The sequence below is a fragment of the Aphis gossypii genome, chromosome 1 (assembly GCF_020184175.1).
Source record: "Aphis gossypii isolate Hap1 chromosome 1, ASM2018417v2, whole genome shotgun sequence".
Lineage (NCBI taxonomy): Eukaryota > Metazoa > Arthropoda > Insecta > Hemiptera > Aphididae > Aphis > Aphis gossypii.
Genome location: NC_065530.1, coordinates 59944370 through 59962528, shown reverse-complemented (window position 1 = coordinate 59962528; position 18159 = coordinate 59944370). Strand labels below are relative to the sequence as shown.

Genomic DNA, 18159 nt, shown 5'->3' with positions numbered 1-18159 from the left:
TTATTTGGCCTGCATTACTTAATGGTTATTTTAATTATTATACTATAATAATTAGTATTGTGAAAATTGTATACATAATTTAAAAATTAACATTAAATTAAAATTTTTCTTTTAATGAAAAACAATAATCTTAGGTATTTTTGAAAAATTCTATGTATTAATTATAAATATAATGAAACAAACTTTTATAAAAATGATGCTGATAATTTAGGGTTATTATTCAAAATTAGCATGTTACATATCCTTTTATAAAAATAAATAATGATTTACTATTATTATATTTATATTTATAGTATTATATTTTTTATTTATATCGTGATCTATGGATTAAACACCTTAATATCTCGTTTACTAATATTTTGTATTGAATGAGAGATTCATATTATAAAATATAACTTCACATTTGTACGGGTTCGAATGAAAAACAGTTTTTGTTGTTGTTACACTGAAAATCGAACTCCATTCTATTCGAATCTTTATGGTTCTAACCCTTCAAATGAGATAGCTTTGAGACTTTCAACGCTTAGTCATTTGAATATAATAGCTATTGGCTATTTACATTCTACCACTGGAATAACGTTTAGATATTAATGTAAAACCAAAACTTCGATAAATATATTGATAAATGATTTTATTATATTTTGTAATAACATTTTATATTGATATACCCGATATATTTGAATAGTTGATTAAAAACACTGATTAGTAAATTTGTATTATGAAATCACTCATATAACTCTAGATTTACCCTATTGTGTATAATTAATCTACTGATATTAATTTTGACTGGGTTATGATCTGATAATATTAAATATATTTATAAAAAATATAAATAAAGAAAATAAATATAGTTTGTTCTAGCAATACAATATAAAATATTTATAAAAGTATAACTAGATTTAAATACATTTTAAATTAATAACAAATACCTGTATGTGTTGACAAGAAATTAAATACGTTGTAAATTATAACTAATAACTTATGAATTTTATGTGCGTTGCAAGTTGATGTTTTTTGTTTACTTTATGCAATTTATAATTATAAAATATGGTCTGAATTTAATGAAATATGTCATATTATGTTTGGACCGGTAATGGATTATGAAATTAGAAAGACTAGAATACTCTGCATTACGCATAATATATTTCTATGGTAATTTAGAAAGAAAAACTCATTTACTGTGTATACAAGTTGTCAAAATTAAATGTTTTCGAAACATAGATAATTAATTTTGTTTATATTATATGAAAAATTAATCTTATAACAAACACTTGGAAAAAATGTTAAGAAGTTCTTATTTGAAGCCGAAAAATTTCCAAATGTTTAAAGTTAAGTTAGGGTTTACTTTTAATTTTGTCCAACTACTTTCAAATGCTTTAAAGTTTTAATGGTTTTTTAAGAATCTAATATATTTTGCGTATTTTTTTGTATTTTTAATTGCTATATATGTAGTAGAAATTTAGAAAGAAAAAAAGTTTAGTATATAATGTATGATAATATATACATAAATAAAAAGTAAATACTAACTTGTTTTTCCTTTTATTTTAGGTTTTTGTTCATAATCAGAAAACATCGTAGCTGACACAAAAATGTCCCTCCTCAACGTTAAAGGTAACGTACAGAATGTTTTTCAAACATATTTCATTTCAGTTCAGTCAATTAAACCGTAACCCTTGTCTAGCCGCTCTTAGAAACGACAATCCCTCAACAATCCTATGAAGTAGCTATCATTTTAAATTCAGCTCACGTATAAATTAAAATTACAAAATCTCGTTAGTCATGATCAGTGATACGCTGTTTTATTGTTCTAGAGAAACTGAATTCCACTTAAACTTCTTTACAGATCTAAACTGTTTTAGATACGTTTTTAAAATAATTGTTTTTCATTATTATTTTTTCAGTAAAAATGGCTCGTTATGTTGGAGACCAAGGTGAGTACTATGAATATAATTTTTTTTCACCTCGACACAATTTTATTATACTATTATTACAACGCTGTCATGGGTTTTTTTTTCATTGACACAGAGAGATTGATGACCTGACAGCTTTAGAAGTTTGAAAATTTAGGTTCAGATAGACGGCCGTTTATGGTTTTTTTTTTTTGTTAACTTAACGCTTTATATTGTTTGCCATTAATTCCCCAAATTACCCGTACTAACTTAAAACTTTACTGTACAGCACATGTAAACATTTTGTTTGTTTCTTTTCTTTAATATTGTGTTGTAAGACGTTAACTCATGTCTCTGAGAAATTAAAAATGTAAATTTAATACTGAAAGAATAGAATATATTCGGTTTTTTTATCACTGTTTAGTTTTTTTTTTTTTTTAATAAAATAAAATAAATTATATAGTTAGGTTTTTTGTTAAATATTTATAAATAAAAAAAAACAAGTAACATGGCGTTGTGTATAGGCAATTTTGCTACATGGATGTGTTGCATGAGTATTAAGCATATAATATTAATTGATTTTACATAATAATTAATATTGGACAAATAAAAATATATATTTGGTTTGTTTTAGCGCCACAATTCAGCACATATGCCACGTTAAAACTACAAAATGTTAAGTGTACTACCGTCACGGTTAAAGGACCAAATCCTTGTTGGCAACAGGATTTTCTATTGTAAGATTAATTTTTCCCCATAAATTCATTATTTTTGGTAAAGATTTTAGATCATAATCATGTTTATACAAGCAAGTAAAATTAATAACACAACTATGATTTAAGCATGAGAATTTTATAATTAAATTTATGGTTAATTTGCAATTAGAATTTCAAAGTAGGATTTATTATGTTGTATAATATAGTATTATCCATTTAACGTATTTTCATTAAATATATTATATATAGTATACACACACATATATAATATAATAGTATATACATATCTTTATGTTTTAAATTTATTTTAGATTGAATATTAATTTTTTTTTAAATTTGTAAGCCAACTTAAGTATTTGTTAAAAAGTGTATAACATATTTTTATAAAATACATTATATTAAAAAAAATAATCAATTACCTTAAATTTTGTTCAATAAGGCTTTATTGAAAATTGATAAATTATTTTTTCTAAAATCTGAACCTTGTAATTTTTATTAATCTATCCTTGTATATTTTTAATTTATTTTGATTAATAAATTATATCTAATGTGTACAGCGAAACAAATGACGTTAATACTGGTCTGTTGGTGGAAGTGTGGCGCAGAGGGTTTCTCTTGGACTACGCGATAGGATACCACATGGTCAGCTTACCAACAGTGCGTTACTCCAACGAGGTAATTTATCATAATAGAAATAGAAATTGAGTTACTCAAAAACTTGAAAACAGTTGATAAAATGGTTGTGTACATGACATTTTTATTCAACTCAATGTATTCTATTCCAAAACCCGAAGAAATCGATCAAAGTCTATAATTTTATTTCATATACCTATAATAATAAATTACATATTAAATAAAATACGTCTAACTAAATAAAATATTATGTAAGACCTATTTTATTGTACCTACTTATTATAAAAAATAAAATGACAAATAAATATAAAATATTTTGTTACGCAGATGTAATATTTTGTATATATTTCATAAATAAATGTATTATATTACTTCATATAGTCTTAACGCTTTTGTTTTAATGGTTAGGCACATTATCTAATTATTTTCACTTACATAACTTGCTTATTAATCCAATTGGTTATTAGGGTGAAATTAATATACTATTTGTGCATTGTCATGAACATCAATGTCCAAAGTTCAGCTATATTATAGAGACAATTTTGATTTTGATTTTAATAGATTTATCATGTAAACCAGTCATATTTCATATAATTTTAATAAAAAACATAGATAGTTTGTCCTGAAATTATTAGGCTTTATAGTCTTTCAATATTAATTTTAATATCTATACTTATAATTTAATTTTAGATTTATAAGTAAGATAATTTAATATAGGACCTAAAATGGTTCTTATCATGATTTTATAATTTATTTGTTATTGTATTACATATGTATCATTAAAGAGATATATGAAGTACAATTATGTGACACGGTTTAAAAACGGTTGTTGATAGGTTATACAATTTTATAAATAGTGTAAGTGTACTCTAATATTTATGTGATAATCAAATCATTCCATACTACAGAAATAGCATTTATTCAAGATTATTTTAACATTTAAAATTTTGGAATCTTGGTTAACATATACAGTATAAATAAAAAAAGTTATTTATGTCCATTTGAATTAAAAATATTGTTTTCTAAGAAAAAAACTATTTTACTATTTTACGGTTTAATTACGTATTTATGGATATTTTCAATAAATTATTTGAATAACTTAAACAACCATATAATATGTGTATAATATAATATGATTTAATTGAAAACTATAATAATTATATCTAGGTATTATACTATTTTTGTATAATTGATGATTAAAATTACTTTATTTATTGTATAGGATGGCGAAGGAGATTGGGTATCTTTAGATGCTGAACTTGAAATGAGCGACGGTGTAGTGACTGGTACCAGGTGTCCTACAGGACATTACCTTTTGATTGATGCTAGGTTCGAACTACCTTTTGGTAAGTGTACAAAATGTATATATATTTTTTTAAACCGTGCCAATGTAACCATACTAAAATGTAGCTGATCGGGAAATATTAACGAGTTATTATTCTAAGATAATCGACATGGAATCTTTAAAAATATATAGAATCATGTGCGATATCATGATGGATTTTCAAATTTTAGGCCCTTACGATCCACCGACTGGTTGGAAAGAAATCTTAGGAGAGCTGGATAACTCCAACACGGCTCCGCCGAGCGCCAGTGCATCAGGAGGTATAATAATGAAATATACGAACACTTAAACGTTTCGCACGTCTGTCTGGGCTTTATCGAAAGCATGGTTCTTCTCTAACACTACACCTTTATTCTAATTGACTTACGAAATATGAAATCAAATGGGTATTGCTATTTCCAATTTATGTAAATTAATTAATTACATTCCAAATGAAAATGTAAACTAAATAAGCAAATATCGCAAGCACGTTTAAATAAATTTAAATTATAATTTACTATGAAATAATATGTAGGTAATAATTTTATATTTATAGTTAAAAAATAAGAAAAGCGTGTCGATATTATAAAGTATAACTATCAGGTTTTTTTTGTTTCTTTATAAAATAAATGAATATAAAATTCAAAAATATTTTTAAAAGTAGTATGCGTATATAAGTGAAAATAAGGTTTTTTAATGTTTTTTAACGTACTCTATAGGTTATTATAAAATATAAAATTAATTAATCGATAAAATCATTCGTCTTTATTCATTTCAATATAAATTTAAGTTTAATTTATTAATTTTTCCTTCAATAAGACTTATCTGGTTTGTGGTGTTAAAAATCAATTGATAAATAATATGTAATTAAAAATAAAAAATATTTTTCAATAATTCATATGAATATTGAAATTATTTTATTGTAAAATTTTAAAATTATGCAGGAAATATTTTGGCCAAATACCAATTATGATAAATTAATATGACATAAATTTGATTTACGAGTATATCTTAAGATATTTTAATAACATTTTACCAAAAATTGTTGTTTTATTTATATATATATATAGAAAAATTAAATTGAATAAAAAAAATAAAAAATAGTTATAAAACGAATTAGAAAATATCTTGATAACTATTTACTAAACTTATGAATAATGTATTGACATAGAGAAGTACTTCTTATTTTGTCAACTACAATAATTTGTAGCAATAACTGTTGATATTAATATTATTATTACTTTAATAAAAAAATAAAAAAAATATTTATTTGTATTATACTTTAAGCTAAAAATATAGGTAGTTTATTTTATTTCAACTATGTATTATAATTTATAAAGAAACATATTTTTTTAGTGCGCTGTTTAAATAATAATGATAGTAATAACTATTATGGAAATGACAACACCCATTTGACTTTGTATGAAGTTAATTTTTGTTTTTTCGAATCTTTCATTCTTCTCGAACTCAGTTCAATGCTCTTTCTTCAATACATCTTCTTTTATTATTATTTTTTATTAATTTATTGTGTGTTATTATCAATGGTCCAGAACTGGATCATTGGTTACATTGTAAATATCATTTTATTCAAATTTACATAATATTCCAATCGGTATGATATTATTTTTAATTTACAAAATGTTGCTGGGGTAATGTTGCTTTAAATATTTATTTCCTTGTATAATCGAATATCACCTCTCCTTGCATTTGGATAAAAATTATTTAACCTAGACCTGCTCTAATCACCCAAATTTCCTCGAGACGATCAATGCTTTTGAACGATGCGCACCTAAATTACCTATATACATCAATATATTGGTTATAAAAACACTACTCCAATGACCAATATACAGTATTAATTGTACACAAAACAATACACACACACACACACACACATACATAACTGTAGCTCTGTCGCTTGAATTTTAATCCTATTGAGTATAACAACATCTCATCTGTATGTTATGAGTATTGCTATTGTATACATATTGTTCTATATTATAACATTATAACATACCACATATTATATACTTCATTCTTCTTGTTTTATATATTATCTTCAGTGCATATCATACTATTTATAAACCTTATTTTATGCTTACACACAACACACACATAAATATATATAATTCATAGGTACATACTACATATGTATATATTATAGAATTATATAATTCCACCGTGTTACAAATGTCTTGTGGTACATCTATCGATTGTCAGGCGTTGTTGGATCAGAAACAATTGCTAATCCAACGTACGTCTTTGCACATACGTAAATATTATTTTATATACACGTACACAATGTGGGGATGTAAAAACGGGGATCGCGAAAAGTTCACGTGACTTTTTGCAAAAAAAGTACATTATACCGAAATGCTTATTCTAAATGGCTTCTAGTTTCATGGATTTTATTTTATTGTCCTTAGCACGTCATCTAATTATAATAATAATGTAACGTTACGGTACCTACCATTCTTTGAATACAATGCCATAAAATATATAGTATAATATCGTGTAGTACGTAAATGATATTGGCCAAAATTCATTCCAAACAGTAAGTTAAACTTTATGTTGGCTAATCTTCAATTTCAAACTTCTATTTTTTCATAACTTGGTACATGATATAAAAAAAATAAGTGATTATTTTAATTTTTATATTTAGATATAATTTATTCGTTTAAGTACCATAATATTATACTATACATATAGTCTATATTATAGATAATTATTATATAGATATAGTATTATTCATTTCAATTTGCTAATAATTTGTATAATATATACGATACTCTTGTTTCTGAATTATGAAATCGACAAATTTTTAAATACTTAATTCTAAAAAATACTAAAGAGCTTTGTAAATATTGTAAATATATAATAAAATTTCTGCAATCTGGTTACATAATAAAAGGTACTACATATTCAGTAATCAACAGCGTGTAGACTTACTATTTTGGGAAAAAGTATTAAAAAGTATATATAGTATATACATAACTCTACACAGTGTATACTGTAGTTTTTATTATTTTATCAGTAATGTTTAATACTATACATTATTTTTTTATTTTATAGATTTAAACACATAAACCAAAAAAATATTTAGTTAATATAATATGTGTATATAGAATTCAAAGATAGTATTATTGTTGTTATACAAATTTAATCATTTATTAAAAAATATAAGATAATATAAAATAACAAACCGCATTTTTAATAGATAAATAAATTACTAATAGCATAATATAAATATGTAATAAAATATTTTTAGAAATATACCCAAATAACAGCATCCTACTCAATGCGAGATACACTAACAACTAGCAAACTTATATACAACAGTGATTTATTTATTTATTTTTTTTTTACTAATAACCTATTGACTAGGATATAATTTAATAATGATTTACACTTTTGAATCTGCATAAAATTGTATCATCTTCAATGGGGCCTTTCTTTAATATTGGACGGGTGAATAGCTTTAGATAACTTAAATTATTTTTTTAGTACTTGTCGATCCATCAAAATGTTTGCTTTTAAAGAGTAGCTCTATTATTGTGATATACTGTAGTAAAATAAACCTAGATGGCTAGATGGAAAGTTTTTTTTATACTTCGATAAATAAGGCCTTAGCTGTTCTTGTCAACTTCATCATATGTACCAGAGAAGCAAACTCGGGGGATTTCGGATATGGGTCCACCTTTTTATTCTACGTGTACAAATAAGTTTTGATAAATTTGATTGGAAATTTTATCGATACTCAAATTTAATGAATAATAGTTATGAAAGCTAATATTTTTATATTGAGAGTAAAACGGAAAAAAATGTTAAAATGTTTTCTAAATATGTTGTCCTCACGGTTAATTTTTTGGGATATTGGGTAATATTATACATAAAATAATAATATAAATAATAGGTCAAGCCTTATTGTGTGTAGACAATGACGAAATCTGTGATATTGTGGACTATCAGAAAAAATTCGAAATCCTAAACACTTTTGAACAGGACTCAAGATCTGAAGATGTTTCAGCACAATTTCAATATTATGGGCAGTGTAAGTAACATTTTTATATTTAACAATTAATGCTCAGCTAAATATATTGTTAATTTAGCTGCAGGTAATTCAGAAGATAGCGATTATACAAGCGATTTTAATTATCCAATATGTCAACAACAAGCAAATTCTTCAGCCTCTCAGTTTAGAAATCTCGCTGATCAATTAGAAATGAGTCCTTGCAGTAGTCCAGATCATCCAAATACAAGTACTTTAAGACAGCAATTTGTTGTATTATTTTTTATATTACTTTCAACTTGAATATTGACGAATGGTTGTCAAAAATTAAACTTCGATGAAATCGGAAAATACAGAAAATTAATATTTATTAATTATAATAGCATATATAATTATAGAAAATTAATCATAATTATTAAATAACGCGATATTTCTTTTTATAGATTTTTAGTGTATAAAAGTTATTTAATTTTTTTTTAAAGAAAATATTTATCAAAAGACAGTAAATAATTTAGCCTAAAGTTTAAACAAAATGTATTATTGTTATCGGTAAACGTCCAGTTTTCTCATATTTATTCGTCGTATATTTAAATTTTATTATAGTTCTTAACTAGTTTTATAAATTTCCAAAGTATATTATTTATATTTCTTCTAGAGAATATAATATAATAATCTTGTATTCGTCCAATCTTAGTTAAATTTCAAATCAAAACTTTGAATTTATATTTTATATAAACATAACAAATATTTTATATCAGTCTGTTAATCTAGTTTATAAACTTAAATTATTATTATAACTTTAATTTTGCATTCTCTCGTTAATAGACCTGATTTATAACTCTAGTAATGTAAAGTAAACTAATTTATTTAAACATCTGCTCATAGAAAATCTTACATCATAATGATGACTATTGATAAGTCCAGTTGTATAGGCATTTTCGTAAAAGTATTTATACATATAGGTAATATTAATTGGAATAATCTTGGAATAAAAAAATAATTTTAATGTAAATTTTCATTTATTATGTATATAGTCTATAAAATGATTAAGTGTCTATAGAATTATATTTTTATAATCATGAAAAGCTGTCTAATTTTAAAATAAAAACAATTATTTTTATATATTTTTTCATGATTTTAGAAACCTCAGCTGGTAGTCAACATCTATATGACTCTCAAAGGTATGAAGAAAGGAGGGTTCCAGAAGAAGATTTGTATTATAATAGTAGGCCAAATACTTATAAAGACCACAAAAGGTAATATAATTAAATGGTCTAAGTATGTTATTTATAATATTTTATTGATAATGAGTAACAATAATGCGCAGGCGAAAAAATGACTACAAAATAGGAACCAGTGAATGGTATGATGAAGAGTCTTCAACAACATTTCACAACCAAGAACAATTTGCCACTTCTTCCAGACATTCTTGTAAAAAGCATATTTCTAAATACCAACAACGAAAGGCAAATAAAAGTATGTTTAAATTACATTACATTTATTGTACGTTAAATGTTTTATTTTTTTATTTTTAGATCGGAGGTTAAGTTTGGAAAGACAATCCGCTTTGTATCGACCTACTTATTACGAAGAATTTTATGATAATAGGGACCAATTTGAACCTTATGACAATAAACAGTAAGTTGCCTAATTATTTTTAAGAAGTCAATTTTTGAAAAGAAAAACAATTTTATCTTTTGGGAAAATATTTGTTATTTTAATAATATATATAGTATTTAAAAGTTTTCATATTTATTAAAAACAATATGGATTTCTAAGTTTTAAATGATTATCTATAATATTAAAAAGAGAATATTTTTCTTTTGTTATGTATCATTGGAGGCGTGAATAATGGTTATCTAAAATATATAAAAATAAATATTATCTGAGTCAAAATTTAAAAACTGTTTAATTTATAAACCATAAGTTCAATATAAATTCAAAAATATTCTGTTCTAAATTAAAATTAAATTATAAGTACTAATTTCAAAACTAGATTGATTAATATATTTTTAAACAAAATATTCAATAAGTTCAGTGTATCCTAGGATAATTAATATATTTTATATGTTAGATTTAACTTCAGAATTTGGGACATCATTAACTATAAATATTTTACAAAACTCTTAAGATATATTTTTAAATTTTATTTTAGTACTTAATAAAAAAGTTACCAAGGATGAAAATACAATACTATAGTATAATATTATATTATTGTATAAGTATATCTTGTTGTTAATTACTTTTTAAAAATGTATTAATATATTAAATTTAATCATACATAAAATTATAATTAATCATAATTTTTATTTTCTAGAAATTGTGAACAAGTGATTCCATATGGACCAGAAAAGTATTACAATGATGGACCCAACGATGAAATTTACAACTACGATAATAGGTTAAACAACTTTCAAAAATTGCTTATCAACTTAAGTAAAACTATATTTTTGTGTGTGTAGTTATAGTTATGCGGACCAAAAAGAGGAAGATAGTCAATGGGATGGCGGGGGTGTTGGAGAGTACTACTATTCGCCTGGGTCGAGTAGTGACACTCAACAGCTAAAAACCACATACCCCGTTCAGCAAGAAGTCGATGAAGAAAACGAAGAGGTAGTAAAATCAATAAAAAATATTATTGGAAACTGGAAAACTACTATTTTTTTTACATTTACTAAAAAAGCAATCGAATATTGGTTTATTGTTAGTTTTCGAGGTAGAAAAATGAGTAAGGCGTGATGTTAAATTGTATTTTTTGACTTTTGAGTACAATAAAAATACAATTCACACATATTTATCAAATTTTATTTGTTTACAGATAGATAAGAGTAGGCAGGTCACAGATATATTGATTATAACTTATAACTTATATACTCAACAAAAACCAATTTAAAAATTAGTATTTAATAATAATTAATTTATCATTGTTAAAGTACTTGATATCTAGTATCTATATTATAAAATAAATATTTTCAAAATAGGTGAAAAAATTGTAAGGCCTGTCAAAATATTCAACCTTAAATACGAATTATATTTTTGTTTTAGTTAAATATGTATTATAATGAAGATACATTGTAAATATTATAATTTATTTTCAATAGCATAATTTGTTGATTATTTAATCATTGAACAATTAAATTGAATTTCTTCATTAATTTAAAATTGTAATATATTTTACTCTATTTTATTTAATAATTGTTTCTTATCTTTTATTCTGGATTTATATTATATTTTTTAAATAAAATAATTGTTATTATTCAAATGAAAAATTACAAAAGAACCAGTTCATCTTTTTTATCGGATATAGACAATTTAATGTAAACAAACATATTTCAGTAATATTTTTAATTTTTAAATAATAAACAATGGAAATATTAAGTAACAAAAATAACATACTATGATATTTATTATTTGGTAGGTATTGTAGAATAATTGAATTTAAAAAATTAATATTTAATATATATATGAAATAGATAGTTAATTGTACTTATTTTTCTTAACATTTGAAACAAAAACATAATAATAATATATCGCTTACCATTTTTAAATTATAAAAATAACTTAATTTTAGTTATGTTGAAATAGTTTTTAAAAATTAGAGCTGATATTGTTAGAAAAATTATAAATGTTATGATACAAATCATGTATTTACTTAAGTTTTTCATAGAATATAGTGATGACTTATTATTAAAAGAAGAAGGTAAATGTGTACTGCTCTGCAATTGTGGGTTACTGTTATAGGTGTGTCAAATTTTAATTCAATGTTATACATTGTATACGATAAATGATTCTGAGCGGAAACGTCTATCTGCCTATATAACCGTGTGGTTTGTTTTTTAATACAGCTATTTAAGTCATTTAATTAACTTTATAATATTATTATACTAGGTTGATATCATTTTTTCCGAAAATATTATGTTTATTATATTATATGTATTTTATTATTATAATAATATATATTTATACCATATTATATTAACTTATATAATTGAAAATTTTATAAAATAATTTTATAAACACAGTAAAACGGCAAAAATAGATTTATAGTAAAATAAATAAATAATATTTTAAAATAAACGAAAAATGTAATGGTGTACAATAAAATGCATAGTCATATAAAATACATAAATATTAAAAAGGTACTTAAAGTTCCTAAAGATAATGCTTTTAAATAATAACATAATAATATCATTTATCGCTTAAATAAGTAATTTTTAACAAATATAAACTCAAAAATATATTAATAACAAATAATTTTCTGTATACATTTTTTTGATTTTTTGGTTTCAGTATAAAATATTTATAAAGAATTTCGAATACAATTTTTAAAACTCAGATACAAAAAGAAAAGTTTTCATACATTTTTAAGTACAAAATGGTTTGCATTTTTCTCGATTTTGATAAAATTTGTTAAAGTTCTAACTTCAAATGCATATAAAAAAAAAATGCTTATGCTGTATTAATATTTGTATGTATCTATAAAAAAAAAACGTATATGGGATCTATACAAGAGTATATAATTTTCGAGACCTTTGACCCAGATAATAATTATTTATCAACAATAATATATACAAAAAAAACTAAACAATAATTAACATTTGTCATAGGTACCTTTGATAAATATCTTCTATATCTATGTATAGTTTGTATAGTTGAAAAAGAGCTAAAATATTTTGAAAGTTTTACTGAGTAATTAAAATGATAATATAAAAATGTATGAAAATTTCAAGAATCTGTTATTATTTTTTTTTAAAATACAATAAAATATGAATATCAACAATTGTTTGTGAAGAAATAACTACTTTTACAAGTGAATATTGAATGTCATAAATAACTTAAAATGCTCATAAAAATTTATTTGGCTTTTCAGTTGATTTTTTTTATTTATATATTATGGTTTGAAAAACTGATAAAGAACATTGTACAACATTTTTAATTTTGACGAAAAAATAATTTACAAATTTTATCGATTTTTATGAATTTTAACAAATTTTTAATTTTAAACCTGTATAAAATAATATTATTACTTTAGATTTTACATATTTATTTAATTGAAAAATTAACATCTTATGAGTAGATTTGTTTTAAATTTTAGAGTATTTCTATCTTGCAAATATTTTTAATCGACGTTTATGAAATAAATAAACTAAATATAACTTAAAAATAGTCAAACTTTTTTGATAATTTTATCGTTAATAAATAATAATAATAAAAAAATAATACTATAAATGTTTGGTGATAATTTGTGATTTTGTCGAAAATTAGATTTAATTTAAAATTCCCGTTTTTATTTAATTTTTTGTTTTTTATCATAATTATGATAAAAATAAGTATTGGGCAATTTAAAATTGAATCTATAAAAATCCATAAAACAAAATAAAATCAAAAACACATCGCTCTGCTAAGAATCTAAAATTATTGGTTTATAATTGTATTACATTGAAACTGGTTCTCAATTTTTAATATACCTAGTATACAATAAGATTTTTCATATAAAAAAAAATGGATAAAAAATATTAATATTCATAATTTTTTTTTTATATTTAAGATGGTTAATCAAAATTTAGTTTTTACTTCATAAATAGTTCATTTTTAATTTAGTTTATTATTATTTATAATTATATATAATTTGTTTTTTAGGTATATTTTTCACCAAACCAAAGTTATGAAGATCGTCATTATAATGAAATTCCTTACGAAGTATCATCACCAGCTGTACCAGCTCAAAGGCATAAACAACTTCCCGAAATACCCATTAAAAAAACACCTTATATGGATTATTACTCAAATTCTTATTATAATGAACAAGTATCAAGTACCAAAAAAATGTTACCTCAAATACCTCTCTCTCGTATCAAGCAATCGCCTTCAATGCCACAAACTTATCAAAAAATTCAGCGAAGACCCAGTATTGATCAGAGGTCTAGTTCATTGGATCATAAAGATGGAGATTATACATATACAGAAACTATAAATAAAGAGCAATTTGAAGAGTACGATGATGGATATTATAACGATAACCTTAACTTACAGCACGAAAAACAGTACGCACAAAATAATTCAATGAGTTTAACTAGTACGAATAATGAATATGAAAGTCAAAGAGATATCATAAATGATAAAAAAGAAGAGACCGAAGGATTTAACCGTAGGGATACATTTATGAAGTTTTATCAAAGAACAGTGAAACATTTAGAAAATCCTAGAAGTTTTTTTCAACAACACAACGATTCAGCAGAATCACAAGAAGATCATAAAGAGGTGATCGATGCATTTTATTCAATTATTAAGTTTAGTTAGTTTTAAAAGATATTTAGGTATTTTAATAAACGTATGATCATAGTATATATTCATTGAAGCTAATTGATCATAATTTACAAACCTTAATTTAATTAAATCCTTTAATATGAGAACCAATCATGATTTAAAAAAGAATTTAAAGAAATATTTTACCAATAATGTTACCAAATAAATTATGAAAAATATATTTTTCAATTTGAAGGTACTAAATAACTAAAATATTGGTAGTAGTACAATTGTAAATAATATTCTGTGATCAATCGTTTTTGATATATTTGATAGCAAATAATATGATAAATCTATACAATTTTAAATTCATAAATACTATTTAATACTATTTATAATATTATACTTTAATATTCCAATGACTATTTTTAAAGTTATTATTTGACAACCAAGCTTTATAGTTTTTCCTAAACAATTAATAAATAAATACCTATGGTCTGAAAAACGTATTTTATGAATTATAAAATTTATGTTTGATATTTTAAAGGATAACATTTATTTGTAATTTTAAAAAATACCTGGATCATTAGCATATTCTTAAAAACAGCATAAAGGTTTGTTGGGTATTTCTATCTCAGCGGTTTTATTAAAGTTGTTTATATAATTATATGTTAAAAAGAATTAACTGAAACGATGGCAATAATAAAATTATGTCAGAAATCAGTAATAATTATTACTTACAATATTTCTTCAATATAATGGTTTTCAAATGAATTTTGGACTAAAAATATATTAAAAATTTTATTACCTAATTTAATTATATGTATATTTATTATACTTTATACAAGTTTGAATGTTTGCCTCTTAAAATATTTAAAAAAATTTAAATTAGTAAATCACAATAAAAAATGTTTACAATTTATAGATGGTTAGGTTAGATATTTACTTTAGTAAATATTTTATTTTTCATACAATTTTTTAATCAATTCAAATATTTTGAATCTGGATGACTTACATATTGCCTGATTTATACATCAGATTATTATTTTGATTTTTAATAACATATTTTGATATTTATTATGTTAAAAAACATTAGTTTTATTTTAATTTTATGAGAAAATGTTTACAAGTTATAATTTGTTAATAAAAGTCAATCCACGTTTTGAAATATTTAAAAAAAAAAAAAACAAAAAAATGTATTATTATATTATGTAAAACAAATTTTTTTCACAATGATATAATAAGGAAAATAAGATTATTAATTATTCAGAAAATATTTTTAAACTTAATTTTTGAAACTTAAAGAGTGATATTTTTATAGTTGAATATTATTTTTCCAAATTTTTTTATAAACTATACTCAGATTGCTATGATTAAATTTAAGGCTTGTTAATTTAAACCAGTAGCTGTATTTAAGGTCAGTTGATATTTTTGAGGTACTTTTAAAACAATGTTTTTATACTTAAGAAACTTATGATGTATATTATAAACTTAAAATTGGTCTCATAAGTTTATTGGAATATCAAATAAGTATATTTTTAAGAATTCAATTTCGGTAAAATCATATAATATAGCTAAAATTGTTTGTAATCAATATTATAATTTTCATTCCGAATTAAATGATTAAAGTTATAGTTATAGTCTATTTCCTATAATGAACTTATAGAATGTGTAAGTTTTAATTTTTTATAATAATTTATGAGTTACTATAATCATTTATATAGTTGAATATTTTTAAATGTAAGGTTTAACATTATATTACTTATGTTAAGAATGATAACCGATTCATTAAATATGCTTATTATTTTTTAATGATTGTGATGGGTTTAAATTTCTACTCTTCACAATCTATAATTTTTTAGCACCTATTCTATATCAAATTAATTATTTTTAAAAATTCTTGTTAAATTTATTAAATATGTCAGAATTGTTAAAATATGCTAATAATATTTATTTAATTATGAAGTAACCAAATATTATTAAGATCAATTTTCCAGATTTTTATATTTAAATTATAGTGTACTCTCGAATATCTGCGGAATAGACCGTGCGACCCGTAAGGCATCCAAAAATAAGCAAATTCCGCGGATAATCCGCGAATAATGATTTTTTTTTTCATTAAACGTATCGAACATCATCAAAAAGTATTAATAATAAACAAGCGTATTTTATTTTACGTCTTTACCGAGTAATCGACTACCACAACCCAATAAAACCGATAATGATGTATATTGTATAATCTAAGGATATATATATTTTTCAATGTAAGTAGATGATTCTGCGGAAGATAACGGATAATCCGCTCGCAGATATTCGAAAGTACACTGTATATATCAATACAAAAGTATGTTAATATCGTTAAAAAAATGACACAGTATATAATGCCTATTACTATTAAGATTATAATCTGTAATGTTTAATTTTTTTTATTTACAAATTAAAATTTAATAAAATATAATATTTATCAGAAAGATCTAATGGAAAAGGCATTCAAATCAGAAAATCCGGAAATGAAAATATGCTCTCTTATTGCTCTGGTTTGAAAGAAAAAAGTCTCTCTCAAACTAATTGAAATTCAGTAATGTAAAATTACACAGATAATTAGCAATCGCAGAAATGAATAATTAAATTTTATAAAGCATGAATTATTAAACGTTTGAGATTACTTGTTTTCATTTTAGTTAATTTCTGTTGTTTTAAATTCATTAAATACTATGCTGGTATTGGAATAGTTGATTTACGTCATTTCTTGATGAACATGTATACATATATACATGTACAATTATTGATTAAACCTGCCTCTTGTATTAAAATATTGAAAATATTAATGAACATGAATCTAAAATTATAGTTAAAATTAAAATGTTTTAATATTGTAGACAGTTCAACTATGAAATGTTATTTTAAACTAATATTAGAAATATACTATATTATATGCATAAAGCTTATACAATATTAAGTGTACTCTATGAATAGTGTGAATAGTTAAGTAAATCAACTATTTTTAATTCCATTATTATTTTAATCACATTTTTATATGAATCTGAAGTTTTGTAAAATTATGTATTACTTATGATATTAAGTTTTTATTTAGAAATGATTTTCACTTTTAATTAGTTAGACATATCTTCAGTAAATACTTTTTATAAATAAAATGATGATATTATCTTATTTTATGAGTTATCACTAATAATACTCATATGTAAAATTAATACTCTAGTATAAAAATTGATTTAAAAAAAATGTATATATTCAAAATTTGTTTCAAATGTTGTAAATTGTTGGTAAAATTATAATACATTTTAAATTCCAAAATTATTTAAAATATTGCATTATTTTACT

General features: G+C 22.5%; 1 protein-coding gene across 3 annotated transcripts in view; it reads left to right on the top strand.

Annotated features, from left to right (window-relative positions):
• LOC114122033 (protein unc-13 homolog B) overlaps window positions 1–18159 on the top strand; it is a 162891-nt gene that overhangs the window by 16190 nt on the left and 128542 nt on the right. For all 3 annotated transcript variants that reach the window (XM_050197491.1, XM_050197490.1, XM_050197489.1), the window contains exons 2-15: window positions 1549–1611; window positions 1902–1931; window positions 2524–2626; window positions 3163–3280; window positions 4461–4584; window positions 4754–4843; window positions 8476–8613; window positions 8672–8821; window positions 9713–9827; window positions 9899–10047; window positions 10107–10209; window positions 10889–10972; window positions 11034–11184; window positions 14212–14832. In XM_050197491.1, the coding sequence (XP_050053448.1) occupies window positions 1590–1611; window positions 1902–1931; window positions 2524–2626; window positions 3163–3280; window positions 4461–4584; window positions 4754–4843; window positions 8476–8613; window positions 8672–8821; window positions 9713–9827; window positions 9899–10047; window positions 10107–10209; window positions 10889–10972; window positions 11034–11184; window positions 14212–14832 (1998 nt within the window). In that variant the 5' untranslated portion in view covers window positions 1549–1589. The remainder of the gene's footprint in view (window positions 1–1548; window positions 1612–1901; window positions 1932–2523; window positions 2627–3162; window positions 3281–4460; window positions 4585–4753; window positions 4844–8475; window positions 8614–8671; window positions 8822–9712; window positions 9828–9898; window positions 10048–10106; window positions 10210–10888; window positions 10973–11033; window positions 11185–14211; window positions 14833–18159) is intronic.